The sequence below is a fragment of the Echeneis naucrates genome, chromosome 8, assembly GCF_900963305.1.
Source record: "Echeneis naucrates chromosome 8, fEcheNa1.1, whole genome shotgun sequence".
In the NCBI taxonomy this organism is placed as follows: domain Eukaryota; kingdom Metazoa; phylum Chordata; class Actinopteri; order Carangiformes; family Echeneidae; genus Echeneis; species Echeneis naucrates.
Window position 1 is genome coordinate 6,682,203 of NC_042518.1, and position 18,582 is coordinate 6,700,784.

The 18,582-nt window shown below is 40.2% G+C and overlaps 1 protein-coding gene across 1 annotated transcript; it reads right to left on the reverse strand.

Moving 5' to 3' along the window:
• Positions 1 to 5,431: 5,431 nt before the first annotated feature.
• On the reverse strand, positions 5,432 to 14,243 carry cacng1b (calcium channel, voltage-dependent, gamma subunit 1b). Its single transcript, XM_029509298.1, has 4 exons — positions 14,003 to 14,243; positions 7,493 to 7,567; positions 5,950 to 6,087; positions 5,432 to 5,664 (listed from the first exon to the last, which is right to left on the reverse strand). The coding sequence occupies exons 1-4, from the start codon at positions 14,241 to 14,243 to the stop codon at positions 5,432 to 5,434; spliced, it is 687 nt and encodes a 228-aa protein (XP_029365158.1).
• Positions 14,244 to 18,582: the final 4,339 nt, after the last annotated feature.

The following is an 18,582-nucleotide window of genomic DNA, read 5'->3' on the forward strand; positions in this document are numbered from 1 at the left end:
AAAATAAAGTGCAACAGTGAGAATGCCTGTAGATGTTAATTATAGTACAGTATATTTGATACACAAAGCATTACGATTTCTGACATTTATTTGACTATTTGAACTATTGAACTATTAGTAAACTCAGCTTTCCCTATTTTCACTTAACATCACAGTTCCAGAATCATTCAGCGTCAGAGCTGCATGAAAACAATTAGTCAATCAAGAGTCCAACAGAAAACGATTCAACAACAAAACTGATCATCTGTGTTCTTTTCATTTCTCAAGCAAAAATGTGAATTTCTTCCATTCTGCCACCAGGCCAGAGTTCAGCTGCCATCGTATACTATAGAGACATGAGACACTGGTAGCATGTTGCACTCTTGCACCAGGTTGGATTGCCTTATTACAGGTCTATCTCCTCTCAACAGTCACTACCGATCCAAGTCATTAGACAGCTGAGTGGCTGCTCGAGAGAGCACTGGAGCAGAAAGATAGCAAGAGAGGGAGAAAGGGAGGGAACAGGGGAGAAGGGGAGAAAAAGCTGATATAAAGAAGGTGGAGATGAACCAATGGCTCAATGTCACTGCGAGCAAAGGAAAACGTCAAAGAAGGAAAAGGAAGCAGACAAAAAAGACGAGTAAATTAAAGTTGACATAGAAGTGGGGAAAGGAAAGAAAACAGTGATTAATGAAAGAAAGACAAAGGAAATTGTGGACTACTGAGAGGCAAGAAAGAGTCACGCTGAAGAAAACAGAGACAGAAGTCTAAAGAGAAAATGATGACTGTACAAAATTTGGTTGAAGAGGAGCCCTAAATGAGAGAGAGAGAAGTGTGGATGGGAAGTAAAGACAAAAAAGGAAGTGTGACATACTGACGAGGAAGGGTAGAAAATGGAAACACGTTTGAGAGGAAGAAAGGCAGGTTTGACTGAAGGAAAGAGAAATATGGTCACACTTCAGGTACGTGGACAAAGTGAGACAGTTGAAGTGGTGCTTCATGCTAAACTGAGTGTCGTGTCCCTGCAGTGAGGAGTGTAGCGATGAGCTATCAGTGAAAGCAGATTTCTCCTTTTCTTCTCAAATTGAATTAACTGTGGCCCTTTTGGTCACAAAGGTAGGAAACGACAGTATGAATCATTTCAGCAAACAATAAAAGTTGTATTAATATCAGAAAATTCATTCATCTTTTACAATAAGAGAGAGTAAAATTAAGGTATTGTGTGTCCTCCACTACTATAGTCACAGAGGAGACTCCAAATCTGAGCTTGGTGTTTTTCATTCATGTGCCTCCAATTTAAAAACAAGTCCCATGTTTGAAAAATGGCAGGCCAACTGAAAGCAGCCATTACAATATGTTCTATATGATGTGATTTGGAGGGGGAAATTTGACTAAATGTTAAGGCTTTGCAAACATCACTGGACAGAAAAGTCCAGTTACAGCTTGGATGTCTACAAAATTGCGATTCTGTATTGTTGATTTTACTTATTTGTCCATGATATTGTAATTAATGAAAATCAACAAAGCTTTAAAGCTCCACTGTGCACTGAGAGGTGTAAAGCATGCACAGCGTGGTGTGTTTATTTGTGTCTCTCAGCAGCTTTCTTCCGTCCTGCTCCGCATCATGCCCATCAATTCAATTTTACTTAATGTTCTGCTTCTTTCTTGCTTCCACTCGGTCCATCAGACTTGTAAAAAAAATCTAACTCTCTGATTTCCCCCATTTTTACCAGCTCGTACTCTCCCTGAGAGACGCAGCTGAAGGGTGCTGTGTTGCTGTTTGTAGAGAATATTAACAGCTTTGAGAGCACTCAGTCAGAGGTCAGGAGAGGGACCGACAGCTTTACACTGAGAGCCAGGACTCAAAGAAAGAGAGAGTCTCCCAAACATCCAAACATCAGTTCCCACCAACAACAAGGTGGCATTTCTGAGACTAAGCCGACTGCTGTGGCCTCATGCATCGAAGTGTTTACAATAAGATTTTCATTCCCTTCCTCTATCTTTACCAGAAATATTCAGAGGCATCTATGAAAGGTTCTGCAGAGAAGGAATGGAGGAAAGAACAAAGTGACATTACATAACCTACAACTGCAATCATATTGTAGTTATTGAAAATGTGATTATAAAATTTCACCTCCTTAATGAAGTGAAAAAATATTGCTTCACCCTACAGATCATATTTTAAACATCATCTGAAATAATCTGATGCAATAATCTGATCTACCATCATGTATATATATTTTTATCTTTAAGTGGTATGTATGGTACAAAATTTTAAATAATATTATTTCTATAATGAAGACGGACAAAAATCTGCTTACTTGTTGAACTCCAAGAAATTAATGTAAAATTTAAAAAGACAGTATTCTCAATTTATAATGAATTATTGGAATCCATTAGGTTTGGCCTAACGCTTTGGTTTGCTCCACAAACCAATTACACCACATTTCCTTGACCTTTTTCACAAGCAAATCAATTACAAGTCTATCAGCAGACGGGGTCATCTTGGCTGCTCTAGTTTATTTGTTTGCTTTTGCCTCTTAAGTCTCAATTAATTACAGAGCCAGCTTCAGCTGTGCATGGTGTTTGTGTCAAGTCTAAGTTGACAACATTAGAAGTGATTAGCAAATGTCCAGCAATAATCAGAGGAATTCACTGCCAATGTCTATTATCCTTCCAGCCAATAACTTCAGCCCTGGACCAATCAGAAATGAACACAGGGAATAAATTAGGTGTGATCCTCTTGCTCAATTTCTTAGTGTGTGTATTTTAAATAGATGTAATATTTAACATTGTTTATTACTGAAACAGATAACGGTTAGTAATATGTATAAAAACCGAATCATTAGGGAGTTCCAGAAATGAAAACCGATGCAGGTGGCAGATAATACACATGGCTGTGTTTTAGTGTGCGCTGTTCTCATCACTCTGGGTTAAAGGTCTCATGAATGATTTAGGGAACTTTGTGCATCTATTACATCCACTCCTGAAAAGCCACGACCTCCAGGTCTCTGGAGCATTGCCAATAGATTTGTCTCTCAATTCAACCACATTTTGTGGTTGAGAGGTTCCTGGACCACAGTGACTTGGTGAATGGTTGAGCAATGACACAAGGAGAGCTGAGCGCTTGATTAAGAAAAGACTTGAAATACCATTTTTATTTCCTGAATAAAAGCATCCATTGATTCTCTCTATCTGTAGGCACACATACAAAAACACAACACGCAGGAAAGATTGACGCCTAACTCTATTTGTTTTTATGTTGTGTCTAAGTCAGGGCTGATAATTATGAATAGTTACATATCAGAAGAGGACTGATGACAAACCTGTGTAGAAAAACCAATGCCAAAAAAGCAGTCAAAAATGTACATTTATAACATTTATACCAGCAATATTAGTAGTCAACTTTATTTTAGTTCTTTTTAAAAAGGACAATCAAGGACATACATTCAATAATATTTTTCCAAATCTAAACTAGCATGCAAATCAAATACACAGCGATACTAAAGTCTTGGCATTCTGTGTATGAAACTTGTGCAGGTTTATTGTATGTATTGCATTAAACTACTCACAATTTTAATTTGGATTCACTGAGTTGGTTCCTGACCAGTTGAACACAATGATATTGCTAGTATGATCAAGGCAACAACAACAAAAACAAAAACCAACTCAAAAGGAAAATAGCTGTTTTGATTGCAGTTAGAAAAATGGGAACGTTCCCCTCAGTAGGACAGTCAGTCAGAGCTAAATGTCATTATTTCTTTCTGTCTTCCTCTGTGAAACAGTGTCATTTAAAGAAATTACATTTCAGTGTACCTGCACCAGCTGAATAACTTGGGGACAGAGTGACTCACTGAAGAAAAAAAAAAAAAAAAAAACATGATAGATCAGCAATATACGAGACGTGAGTAAGATCACAGGATATAAAAATAACTGCTGTAAGGTAAAATCCGATTTCTATGTATTTATTGATTGTACTAGATTTGAAAAGGTCAATGACAATAATTAAAAAGCCACTATAAACAAAGCAGCTCTACTGAACAGAAGAAAAGCTTCAGGGGACTATTTTACAGTTATAGGCAGTAATAAAAGAAAAAAAGTCCTCTGGGTCATTCTTATTCTACATATTTTATCTTTAAGCTTATGTGGGCCCAAACAAAAAGTGATATCATTTAATTGACTGCAACATTGAGAGCAAAAAATAAAACAGCCACCAACATTTCCATTTTTTTAATGAAATTAAATGAACTATATTAATGATATATTTTATGAAGGTGTGTTATTAACTCAGAGTTATAGAGTCCAAAATGATGACCTAACATTTAGAAATTTAGGATGAAGATCCATTTCATTAACCTCAACACCAAGCAGTCTAGAAACTCTGTCCCAATGTCATATAAAGACATCTTCTGACTAACTCGCTTCCTCTTCATTGATGAGGGAGCGAGAAGACCTACTGCGTGTCAGCTTTGGCTCGGCAATCACATTTTAGCAAACAGTAAGTTAATTTCTAAATAACTTTTTATGCCCACTTAAAGCTCAGTACCTTCGCTAAAATTTGAAAACAAGCAATGTGGACAATATCACAGATTAGAGCTCCTGGATATAAGTCACTGAAGATCACCAAATATTGACCTGAAATTGATGACTGATGTCAAGAAAGGGGAGTCAGGGAAGTGGTGTCTCTGTAGACAATGACACAGATTGATTGTGGAAAGTCCTTTGAGAAAATAAAGACACTGTTGTTGTCCATTGCGCCAATACACTTCAGTTTAAAAAATGTGCTGCGGTGAAATGGCTCATCGTTTCTACCTGGTTTTAACATGCAATATTAAAAAAGTCATCTTACTTCCATTAAACATGTAGAATGAGTGCATTTGGACACTAAATGTTCCCAGGTCATGTCTGACCAACACACAAAGGACCATCCAGGTCTGGTGCATCTTTTCCAAAGGCTCAGATCAATCCATTCATCTCCTCCAGTCATCCAGTGGCTGCAGTTAATTTTAGTTAAAACAAATGGCTTCCTATCACAGTGGACATTTAGGTGCCTTGTTTTTGTTTTGTTTTGGGTTGAGTTGTGGTTACTGGGTTTGTTTGGTCACGTTGTAAAGCGGTTATAAGCAAAGCCTGCTCGGTGTCTTGGTGTCTTCATGTGTTGATGGAAAGTTCCAACATCTTGAACTAATGATGATGCTTCTGATGATGACATACACAACAGACATGCAAATTGGGAAAGTCTTGAAAAAAATTTCAATTTTCATTTATTTATCGTAGTTATCTATCACGTGCGACTGTTGATAACTAGTATCAACTGAAACCAGTGGACATCTGGACATTCAGCGCTTTGATGAACAGCTTGCAGAAATGATAGATATGTGGGATAGGATAGGTAGTTAAAGGGCTGATTGTGTTTACTTTTTAAATACGTTGTGTGTTGAATCGTTGACGACTAATCTAAGGTGTCAGGTTCAGCATCCATGCATGTCTCCCAGGGATTACGAGGCATCTGGGGCATGGAGATGAAGAGCAGGGCGACTCCACTGAAGATAAGCAGAGTGAAGGAGGCGCAGGCGCAGGTAAAGGACCAGGAGTAGTAGTATTCAATCCAAATGGTCTCATCACTGTCGATCATACGTTTGACAGATTGGCGCATTACCTCGACAGAAATGATGATGCAGAGGCCTGTGTCAAAACAGAAAGAGCCGATTGTAACGGCCTTTAGGAAGCACATTCTTCAACTGCATTCATACTAATTGTGTTGTTTAATCAAAAGTTGTTAGCGTTCCACCTTTAAGCAACATGATTGTCAGCTTTATTTTAACTTTTGGTTTGGTCAGTAGCATCAAAAACTCTATCTCAACTTGATACCTACAAATAAATGATCAGTGAAAAAAAGAAAAGCTGTGCATCATAACGGCCCTGTATCCAAGAGATGATCTGTGAGTCAAATTATTTTCTATTTCTGACCTGCAAAGGCAAAGAACATCCCAGCAGGCCGGAGTAGGTAGTCCCGGCCCTTTCCAAAAGAGAAGGTGACACAGAGAGTACCCAGGATCATGAAGAACAGGCTGAATATGGCGATAGCTGCAGCTGAGATATTGTACTCTGAGGAAAGACGAGAATAAGAAAAAACAAGCAACAGACATGGCAAGATGACAGGACCAATAAATAAAAAAAAAAAAATGTGTGAAAATGCAACAGCGTCTGAGAAACAGAAGCGAAGAGAGAGGAATAAGAGACACAGCAAGGTGGGAGCGACTGAAAATTAAAGGAGTGGGTAGGAACCGAAGGGGAAGTTGCAATCTGGTTTTCATAATAATTGTTTCGATGTTGTACTCAGGCAAGTTATGACATAGATAATTAGCTTTTAAATGTGCCTCACTTGAACAACAAATGTAATTTATCCAAACTGGCAATATTGCCATTTGCATGACAGATTCAGAGCTGCAGGCTTCTAACACGATGATTAAAGCATCCCTTCCTCTTCCTGTCTGTTCGTCTGATAAAGATAATCTGGTCTGTCCTTTTCTGTAATGCTCCAACTGCGATCGAAATCATCCTTGGAACAGCTTCTTCCATTTCGGCACTACAGCTGTGGAATAACACTGGTGTGTAAAATAACCTTCAGGTCAGCCTCCCCAGTGTAGGCCGGGCTTTCTCTGTGTCTCCATGAGGTCTGTTGCTTTGTGCACGCATGCATATGTATGAAAATGTGAGTGTGTGAATGTGTGCATATTTTTGATGAATGTTGCTTGTTTTTCCTCTCTGCTGTTCCATCAATATATTTGCATTCTCAATCATTTCTCTTTGCCTGTTCAAATCGACATTGTATGGGTCACATCTGCATTTCTCTTTAAACCTCTATCCCCCTTTAGCATTGTTTACATGTATATGTAAGTATATTTACAGTAAATCGGTATGAAGTGCCATCTTGTTGGCCACCCTGTATATTTGGAGTTTTCAAAGGGGTGTCCTGACTATTAAGACAAAGTTATGCTCTATAAATTCAGCTTAGAGAATGCTCTATAATTGCTTTCCTCTGTGGGTGTCGAGCTGTGTATTCCCTGCATGTTCTGCCGTGTCTGTCTGAAGCTGAACTAATCATCTCACCATCACAGGAACAGAGCTGCTGTTTCCTGTAAATACATTCACTTAGAATGTAACAATCTTCCTAAAGCAGGGAGGAGAGATGTTTTCTGGTCTGATATGATGCTCTGCACTGTGACAGAAAAACCGCAACAGCTCAGGCTCAGCTCAGTTCAGTGTGACTGCGTGTCTTCATGCGTGTATACCCTGACATGTTGTGCGCTGCATAGTGTGGCTAAATGATTGGTTTGAACTTATAAACATTCATATAGGAAATGATGATTTCCTGCACGCCTCATTTCTCTTTAATTTGCTAAAAATCCTGTTGGTTATATTTTTCCTTTTGCAGACAAACAGTTGGGTCTGGGAAAAAAAAGAAGGAGGATGTGTGACATGTAGTCTGGGTGCCAGTGAAAACACCCACCTTTCTGGGTTTTGACTTCAAAAACTTCAGCCTCTTCCCCCGATGTAAAGTGTTTGAAGTAGGAACAGTTTTTTGCTGGTAAGGTAAGAGAGGAGGATGAGAAACCAGATAGTTCAGGTTGTATCTGTAATACAATGACATTTCATGGTGGATTTCATTAGAAAGCTGACAGATAAAGAACAGCGTTGCCTAAGATTTCTGGATTAATGGGTTGGAAATCATTCAATCATTGTACTTCAAAAGTGGGTTCTTCAAAAGCCTCATTTGTAAAATCATCTCTGACAAAACGTATTTAACCTCGCAATTTCTTTTAATTGTGTAAAGAAATATATTCCTTGTTGGTGGAATCATGTTTAAAAAAATAAAAAAAGACAGCTGCAGGTCCACTGACTGACGTAGTCGGTCTATTATCTCACACCCCAGAGGAGGTCATGGCTCAGCAACCTTTGACCATGTGGATACATACAAACCCAAAACTTTGAACACATGTCACTTGCTTGGAAGCCATTTTTTACACATCGTGTATTATCCAGGCATCCCTCTAAATTGATAAGAAACTAGCATGCACAACTGTTACAGTTCATCTCAGGCTGTTTGATCAGACGTACATCAGCACCCACCCTCCAAGCCCCAACAGCACTGACCTCCCATCATCCTAAAATACTATATCTAAAACTGAAATCCCTCCCTGTCCTTCATCCTGGCTGTATTCATGGCTGAGAAATGAATTCAAACAAATGTCACGTCCCACACAGGACGGATACATTTCTATGCCATGCCGGCCAAAACTCTCGTCCTTGGCCTGCAATGTTCAACACAGCTCCATATAGAAAAAAACAAAAAAACAAAAACATTGCTGGGCGAAATCATTTCCTACCCATCCATCTATCTTTTTGTCTCTAAGGGGTGGCTGGGCTGAGAGGGAGGGGTGGAGAGGACATAAAGGCCAACTGAGTGTCACCTCTTTCTTCCACCCGCCATCATTTCTTTCTGAGATTAAACCCATAAAGCAGACAGGTGCTCTCTCTGTTCACACAGAGAGGGGAAATGTTTGTGTGGGTGCGTGCATGCGAGTGTGCGTCTGTGCGTGCGTGCATATGTGTGCACCAGGCAACAGACGAGCTGTTTGTTACCCAGGATGAGAAAGAATCACTAAAGAGGTAACCTAGCAACAGGCTGCTGCAGGTCTTAGCTGGTAATATCTATCTGCCCATGTGAAGGCATATCAAGGGGAGTGTGTGTGTCTGCACATGTGTGTGTGTGTCTGTGTGTAATAGCATGATAACTTGAGTGTGTGACAAATATATTTTTGCATTAGCTTTCTTTCATTGGGCGTCTTCACCTCTGAGGCTCAACTAACATGACGCAGTTTTCAGAGAGTACTCAGACTAGTTTAACTTCTTTTTCTTTCTTTTTTTAAATCTTGCCTACTAAAACAATCTCAATCTCAACCCTTGCGTGAGTTTGTACGGGCACCATCGGTGCACAGCTACTGTCAGATGTCTCCAGAGATGTCTGATTGGATTCAAACGAAGGCTTCTCCTCACTTGTCTTGGGGTCGTTGTCCCACTGGACGGTGAGCCTTGTCCTCAGCCTCAGGTTTCACTAAGGACGTCTCTGTGCTTCACACAGCTTAACTTTCCCTCAGTCCTGACCAATCCCTGTCCTTGCCACTGAAAAACACTCCCAGTTTGTTAAGGAGACAAGTGCATTAAAGGTTTTGAGCAAAAAGCTGCAACATAACAAAGCGTGGAAATGGTCTGAGAACACAGTTATCAATACCCAAAAGATATACTCTTTATGGAGACTCCACTCAGCCCTCAAGCGAGATATACAGTCTTTTGGTTTATATGAAATCGTTCGTATAAATTCGAAATCGCTCTTTATCTGTGAATCATGAATTAAGAATTGAACACAGTGAAAAGACAATCAGGTATAAACCAGTGTATCTGAACTCTGTATACATTAATTGTAATTTCTTGAAACAACAAAATCAGGAATGATAAAAAGAAAATAAATAAAAAAGCCAGGCCATTACATCAAACCCTCAAACCCCCAGAATTAGTTTCAAAACAGTCAGATTTTAATCCCCTTTCACGAAGCACATTAAATGTCACGATGGTCAAAATTAAAGCTCTCAGTCCTTTAGATTTCATTTCTGTCAAATTTCTCAAGAGTGTTGGTTCCACCATTTTAACAATAAATGGCTCTCTCCCGCCTTAAAGTGATATCTTGGGTTATTGTATGTGGGGATGTGTGAAGTACTTGAGAGAAGTCAGTTGATATTGACATTAGCTACATTGGTGAAGACAAATCTTTTTTTTTTGTAGTCCAGTCTGGAAAAATGTAACACTCCAAAACCATGGAGGCAGGGTACAAATATATTATGTCCCTCAGTATTTCATACTGCTGGTAGAACAGACAGAAGAAAGTAAGAGGAGTTCTGTAAATGTGATTTTCTACCTTTTTTAACCGTCTCATCACGCTGAAGTTAAAGATACTTTCATGGCTGTGTAATATTTGAGCCACAGGCGCAGATAATATGGATCCTTTGCAAATTGCTCTGATAAAGTGGTATCATGATGGTTAAAAACTGTGCTCAAGAAAATTGTTCAAAGGAGATCGTGTGTGTATTTTAATTATGGATGGAGAACATCTGGGTGCATATCATTGACCTTGCAGTCTGGCTAATGGGGAGATTTCGTTCCAGGAGGAGAGTGATTAGAACGAGGTATCGCGTGTCATTTTAGTTTGACCTCTTTCCATTACACTCTGCCACCTCCTCCTCACTTTAATATGCACCTTCTCCTTCCCACTTCCTCTCCTCTCTGCTCGCTACGTTTAATATCTGTCACTTCAACCTTTGATTTCAGTCTTCTTTCAGTCATTTCTGCTGCTCCTTTGTCCACGCTCCTTTTACTCTCTGTGGTTTTGAGGACAGAAGAACACGCATGAAAAAGTAACTTTCAACTGAATCATTTTGCTATTTCTGTGCTGTCACTTTCACTGAATATGAGTTTTTTAGGTGATGAAAGGGGGGTTGTTCTTTTTCTAGCCAGGTAGAATGACCGACTAATTCTGGGTCAATGTGAATAGGATGGGTGGTGGTATTTGAATGCCTACTCCACCAGGAACGCTTTTATCTGGGACACAACAGCACAGGAGTCCTCACAGCCCTCACAATCCTGTGTCTTCATGCATTTGTGTCTAACCTTTTCTGTGAAATTCAAGCCACTTGAGTTAGACTGTCATCACCATCGCCACAAACTGCACCATAGCAATATAATATGTGACTGACGACATTTCTGAGCAGGTACTTCCTTTTTGTACATTTGAACGTCAAGTACTGGGGAATCATTTGGTCAGATTTTGAAGCCTTAACTTGTTCGCTGAATGCCAAATCAGCACCACACCTCCCCAGTTTTGCCTCTGCACTTGAAGCAGGAACCTGGCAGGCTAGAGAGGAAAATGACGGACCATTTAAAAAATTAAAAGGTGGTTCAAGGTGACAGCTGCTCTTTTGAGAGCATGAATTGGGGCCACCAGCAGAACATTCCCTCTTCAAAAGAACTGCTTTTCACCTTCTTTACACACACACACACACACACACACACACTGTCTATGTAAGACTGAACACACACATGCACACTAAAGCAACATTTATGCTCTTTATTTCCCATGTGAGTAACACAATCCATAAAGTGCTTGTTTGGTTTTTACAGCACTCAAGCTGTCATGCGTCATTTGTGGGAAGCTAATTTTAAAAGTCATTTGGGTTCACTGCTTTGCTACCATTGTTGTGCAACCCCTCCACAAAAGCGGTGTAATTGTGCCGATATGAAACAGTGTTTGTGTGCGCACGACTTCTCGTTGGGAAAATGCAAATGCATGTTATTAAGTCCAATCACCGCTGCTTGCTTGGTATACTCCTCATCAAGGATGTGAACTGTTGTTTTGCACTCTCAATATATTCTGGGCTTTTTTACACCGCCGTGCATTACATTTTCATTCAACACTCAGCCTTCAACACACATTAGGATGAGAAGCAGGTAAAGTAATGCTGGTTTTACTTCTCCATTATAGCGCCAAATTCAGTGGCCATTTACTTATGTAAACCCTGTTCACCTCTAATCTATCTATTGAACTATTTCGTTTTTAGCTAAACCGAAATGAACTGAGTATATGGTCAGACCATCACAGGCTGAATATTGGAAAAAGATGGCCTCCTGTTTCCAATCCTGTTACATTGTAGTTGCCTGATGATGGCTGGCTTTTTAAGTGTAAACACTGGCTCCTTTACAAAAGCAGATGGGGACTTCACAGGTGATCAAATTTCACCCAAAACATGTGGTCTAGCCAAGCCATCAGTGCTGAGCCAAGCTGCCACTCCACACAGCTTTCCATCAAGGACGAAGCCAATCGCTGAGAACAGAGAATGTCTCTTTGCCACACTATACAAAAGTTGCAAATTGACCAGTGGCCAATTCACCAACTGACCACAGAAAGCGAAAAAAAAATCAAACAAACAAACAAAAAATGTCTTTTCTTGACCGCTGGAGGACAAAAAGGCAATTTTCATTTTCTCCACATCCATCAAGCAATCAGTAAAACTCACTTTCAGAAAGCAGAATAGAAACTGACCAACCGTCATTTTACCAAATCCCATCTCCAGATCAAATGGTGTGAAGGTTAGAAGCGTTGCAAACTACTCTGGTCAAGGACGCACAACTACACTCATAGATAGATGCCAGAGACACAAATGGGGCTTGTATAACCAAAACTATCAGGCCGGCGTGGGAGCAAACAGCCACATGCCAAATCCCCAGACCTATTAGAGAATGACTCATTTTCCCTCATTATCCAAATGTAGAAACATCAACAGGTTGTGTGAATGCCACAAGGGTCTCTGACAAAACTGCTGATATTTCTTGCCACCGTGACACAGGCAGCAGCAGAATGAAGTGTAGTTTGTCAGTTGAAACCTCGGAGGTCAGTCAGTCGAAAACGCTGATATCGGACATTGCTATGTTACTGCCGTCAGATTGTCATGGTTCTAACTAGAGCTTTCATCAATTGTGATTCTGTGAAACAATGTGTTTCTTCTCCACTCAATCTCAAACTTCTGGTGTAAACAGAATTTCAGAGCAGGAACGGTTGATATTCCAGTGCTTGTCACATTTGTATGACAGGCAGTTGTCAGACTTCATCTGCTCTTCGTTCTCAGGTTCTTCAACATGTCGCACATAAAATGTGGCACAATTACACTCAAAGCTGCCCTTCTCTGTCAAAGCATGCCCCTTTACCCCATCAACAGAGGCTTCCCTGCCATCACCCACCCACAAAGATGTCTTTATTGCCCCAGTCCCCTCCATCCCTCCTGAATCCCCCAGCTGTACTCTAACTCCTGAGCTGGAGTGGGAAGCCACACTTCATTTCGACCTGTACTGATCCTGAGCTGCTGTGGGCAAAGGCTGAGTCAATGACAGAGTCGGACGGAAATCTTCCTGTTGGGCTTGAAGGCACGCGTTCACAGCCAGAGTCCAGCCCGACGCTGTTTACCCCAGGCCTGGCTCGCTTCAAGGGGCGCTTGAAATTAAAGCTAAAAGACTATTCTGGAAGACGTTTTAAATGAATTGACAGAATGCTTTGGCTTATCTTTTTATTTCTTCTGTGAAGAACTTGGAAAACTGTCTGCTGTCTGAAAGGTTATATTTTTTATGTTTTCACCCCTTTTTTTTTTTTAAGTTTAGTTCTTGTATAGCTTATAATTAAAGAGCATGTTGCAACTAAATTGGGCTTTTAGACATTGTGCAACTTTTATCAGTGCCACCAGAAAATACTCTTTGAATTCAGAGACTTCTATGAAAAAGATTTTATCAGTCTGATGCCTGAGTTGATCAAAGCCAACCTTGGACACCGTCAGTCAGACAAGCAAGAGCTACATAAAGTTAAATAACAGCATAGCGATAAATTACATCACACTTCTTATTCTGTTCTGAAAGTACCACAAAAATGAAAGAAGCAGCTCTGCTTTTTTCTCATCTTACATTGTTTTTGTTGCATTAAATCTGCAGTATAGCCGCAATCCCATTCCACACTTGAGCTGTTTGAGTGTGCTTAGTTGTCAGTCTGTTCAGAGACTTCCTCTGTGGGAGATAATGACGGTTCAGCGAGATGCACATGTGGACAGACTTACATACGGATGGATGGGGTGAAACAAAAGATGACACCAGCACTGGAGATGTCCAAGTTTTTGGTGCACAACCAAAAAAAAAAAAAATGCAGAGATGAAACCTGCATATGTCAAACCTAAATATCAATTGCAACAAATAATACGAAAGGACAGATTGCCATACTCTAATTCTAAGTCACTGATAAATTAATGTTTCTCAACATATTACTCTCCTCTTTCCACTGACTGACTTTACTTGCACTCAGTCAGTGACTGCACAACACAAAAACGATGACAAAGAGAAATCTTTAGCTCATACACTTTACTGAGCTCCATACCTCCAGGTAAACTGATGGGGCCACAGTTTTTGCCCTGGGGGTCCTTCTCCACAATGAAGATGCTCTTCTTGCACAGCCTCCAGAGGCCGAAGTGAGCCGCCTCACAGGTGGCATTGAGCTTCTCTACCCGTGGGCTGAGGACGGCCCAATGGTCAGTCACTATCGCCGCCAGCATCGCCGACATGCCCACCACAATTACCACAGAGGTGATCTTGACCTTAGTCGCCTGCTCCACAAACATGTTGTTGTAGGTCGTGTGTCTTTATATGTATGTATATATATATATATATATATATGTGTGTGTGTGTGTGTGTGTGTGTGCACAAGTGTGTGTTTGCGCGCGTGCCTGTGTTTGCACGTCTATATGTGTGTGTGTGTGCGTGTATAGGTAGATGCTGTGTGGTCAAAAGCCCATGTGAGACAGTCAAGGCTGCCTTTGTCTTGTTGTTCTTCAGGTCTTTGAGGCCAGATGTTGATTCCAGAGGTTCCCCTGCCGTGAAAACAGCTTCGATACACTTCTGACGTCCTCTCCTCTCTCCTGTTCTCCAGTCCACAGCTCTTTCTTCTTCTTTCCCTGCTTTGTGCCTGGTGGTTGGTAAAAAGGGGCCAGATAGCAGTGCCCTAGTTTCTACCTCTCTTCTCTCTTCCTCTCCCTCCCTAGTCGTCTTTGGTGAGCTTGGGCTGCTCAGCACCAAAAGCTCCGCTTACACCTATCACCCCTCTTTCATGTAGTATGCCATCAGTCAGATGTGAAAAAGACTTGGTCAAACAATTTCATTTAAAATCAATACAGTGTATTATATTGTGAGCGATCCACTAATGTTTCCCAAACTAGAACAAAAATAATGGAAAGACAACTTTCTACTAGAGATTTTTATCAATCCATCTTTTGTCTAGAGCGTTCCCTGACACAGCTCTCTCGTATGATTATTCAGTCTGATCTGTTTCCAGCTCAGTTGTCTCAGGCGCTGTGTGCCATCAGGCTCCAGGGGGTAGATTTCCTTTATTAGTTGTCATCTGAATGAGCTGATCTACATATTCAGCCAATCAGCAGTTAAGATTTGAGACAAGGGTCCATCCTGATACCAGCAGCTGATCTAGATTTAAAAAGACAGAGAAGGGATTTGGGACGTCTAAAATTTATGATTTAGCCCATTTCCACATTTTAAGAGATGATTGTTTAATAAATGGGATTTTCAAGTGTTCCTGGCTATCCAAGATATTACTGTAACATTTAGAGCCACCGAAATCCTACAAGTGGCTGCCATATAAGACTTTGAATTCTATCTCTAAATAGATATTCAGACAATAATCTGATCCTTTTCTACGATGCTTGTGGTGGCTCTCCTAAAACGTAATCTATCACACAGTTTGAGGAGGGCAGAACAGTCAAAACCTGATGCGTCTCGGTGGCATAATCAGCCTTTTCCCTTTGAAATGCTTCAGTAAATGGACATGCTTTTTATACACCGCTTTGCCCCACTTCTCACAGGACTCTGGCCCATTTTCAGCCTTGACAACATTAAAACATCTGTGGCTTTTTAACATGGTTAACATATTTAAAGCAAAAGATGCCAGGAAAGTGTTTGCAGAATGCAAAAGATGGTGCTGGGACTCGTGTTTAGTGTGAGTGTAGAGCAGCGAAAACAATGCGAAAGAACTAAATTGCTCTTTCAAACATCGTCAGTGCCTAACTTACCCAGGAAATTGATCATCGAAGATAAATCAGCTCACTCAACAGCTTAAGCTGCACAAACTTCACAGTGGGGGTTGGAAGATGATGAGAGGCAGTTGTGTTCACTATCAGTTTACACCTGGATGCATTTGCAGCAAAAGTGCCTTTTTTTCTCCATCAGCGGACAAGTCCCCTGCTGAAGCTGGGAGAGTAACCGCTTGTCTCTAAGTGTGTAATATTACTTTTGGTGCAGCCTGTCGTACTGGGTGACCTCTGACCTGCTTCATTGGCTCAAAGCCCCCCCCCCCGGGGACTGTGGAGAGTCCAAACACCTCAGCTGCAAAATCTCCAAGCAACTGCCAGCAGTGTGGACACCGGCCGTGACAGGCCATGTACGATGCAAGTGAAAGGGTTCACCCTGTCTCAACAGAACCGGGAGGAGAAACACATTAAAATACCTGGCAAGAAGACATGAGTGCCACTCGCTGGATTGTTACCAACATTGCCAGAAATATCAGTGGAAAGCTATCAATACCGTAGCCATGATTGCAAAGACAGGAACATCCAAAATCCCTTTTGCTGAAATCAGGATTGACAGGAATGTGTGAACTCAGCAGTGATTAACTTCAACTACAGCTGGCAGATGCCCTGTTAGAATTTTTATTCCAGGATGAAAAACAACCTTAATTGGTGCCTAATTTTACCCATAGCAGAATAGATTGCATAGCCTTCAGAGAGACCCGCTGCTATTCATCTGCTAATGACAGGCAACATCACTCAAGCTAAATTAGATTATCCATGCCCTGGGGCCATTTCTATGAGGTCACGTTAATATTCTTCTCTGAAACAACATGATCAGCTGCCACACATGTTTGCCTCGGTGGCACCTTCCTCAACCCCATTTGACCTGCTCTATAGCAGAATCTCGGACCATCCATCAACATACAGCAGAGGTTAGGTTCTGTGGGGCAGTGAAATGTGATTTAATGAGGACAAATTAAAGAAAAAGGAATTCGGGAGGAAATTACAAGGAGCTGAGATAGCTCTTGTATTGCACCATCAGATATTACTTTCAAAAGATCATTTCCCCAGCTAAATAAACAGCCTTGATTGATCTTCTATCACTCAATGAACTCACAGCAGCATAATTACACGCATTGGGAAGAGTAATGTACTTTTAATTATTTAATTATTGATTTTATATGGTTATATAACTATCTGTTGGTTTCATTTGAATGAGTTTGGGCTGTATCCAGTTATGATGCAGTGATTTTGAACCATGAAAACAAAAACTGCTTTAATATGACTACATACACATCCGACGCATTTGGAAAATAGAGCTAATAGTTAAAGAGATCACTCCAGGAAGTGTAAAAGCTTTTAGTCACCAAAAAGCTTTAGTAAATAAAGCACTTACGACATTAACCTCTAGCCTTATTTCTCTAATATCAGCCCTCCTTTGTTTTGCTTGGTAATATGATTCACACACAATGAGAGAAGAAAGGTTCAGTATGCCCGCTGATTGAATCAGCTGGGAGACTGCTGAGATATTCAGTTTGTCAGGTGGCATCTTTTAGTGTGAGTGATGGCTTTTTAGCACTTTGATCCAACAGCGCTGCCATTAGTGCAATGCCGACTTGTGATTTATTCCTTTGCAAAATAAAGTGGAGGCTTGGAGAATGAAGTAACTCATAGCTGATTCAGAGATGACGGTGAGTCTGCATTATGGTGCTGCGATGAAGAGGCATTCAGGACTCAGAGAAGGTCGGTCACAGACGCTTAAAGAAAGCAAAAGCAATCACAGCTCTTCAATGGAAAACAAGCCCCACTGAGATGACAGCTTATAGCTGTAATGAATCCATTACATTTCCTTTGCATCTGTGTGGCTATTGCATTACTTACTTTTAGCCACACTAATTGCTAGCTGTCATATTCTTGAAGGGCTGTTCACCTGTCTTTCACCTCATTTTCAGACTAAAATAAACTGTTCAATGGATTATTATCACATTTTGTAAAGACATCCCTCAGAATTAGTCCTTACCTTTGCTATCCTTTGAGCCTTGCCCTTCATCTTTAAGTTGTATTTTTAATAAAATACCCGTAATTGCCATCTCCCCATTGTGCTTTCTGCTGATTTGCTAAAGTTCACACTCTCTCACTCTATCTCATATAAAAAAAATTTAAATAGTGTTGAAAAGTCAGCTAATTTGTACTTGACATATATTGTAGGATAAGGACTTAGTTTTTGAACCCAAGGGCCTCATTTTGTTTCCCTGTAAGTTTTTATTATGCAACTCATCAATTAGCACCTTCACTTCTGAACATCGCAAGTGTTTAATTAGTCCCCCCCCCCCCCAAAAAAGACAATGTGCTTATTTCACAACAATAGTAAGACATTAATAAATATAAGCACATTTAGCAGATGCATGTCACAGCTGCCACATATACATGAAATAGAAAACATATTTCTTCTCCTATGTATTTATTATACTTTATGTTCACCTGAATATAAAGCTAACGTCTGATTGCATCACAACATCACCATTTAGACAGTATCCAGTAAAATAAAGCTTTGACTCTGTTCATGTCGTTGCACATTCTTTTTTTCTTTTTTTATTGTACTTTTATATACAACTTTACAGCTTTACATTACAAACAAACACATTTAGATTTTTATTTATTTAATTTTTTTTTTTTTTTTGCCCCACTGTATTATAAAAATGTAAGAACTTCACTTAGAATGAATCCTATTGATGGCTTTCTCTTACACAAACCCAGTCTGGTATATGAAGGGGTATCTCTAATAGAATATCAAACACACTAAATACAATCAAATACTATTGTGTGGTTGAGTAAGCTCGCTTGCCAAACTAGAACCAACCAAATAGCCCTAAAATCAGAAAAA

Coding starts and splice junctions, on each gene's coding strand:
- cacng1b (XM_029509298.1), bottom strand. CDS start 14,243: ATGTTTGTGGAGCAGGCGACTAAGGTCAAGATCACCTCTGTGGTAATT. Junction 7,568..14,002: donor CCCCATCAGTTTACCTGGAG/GTATGGAGCTCA, acceptor TTACCTTACCAG/CAAAAAACTGTTCCTACTTC. Junction 5,665..5,949: donor GATGTTCTTTGCCTTTGCAG/GTCAGAAATAGA, acceptor GTTTTGACACAG/GCCTCTGCATCATCATTTCT.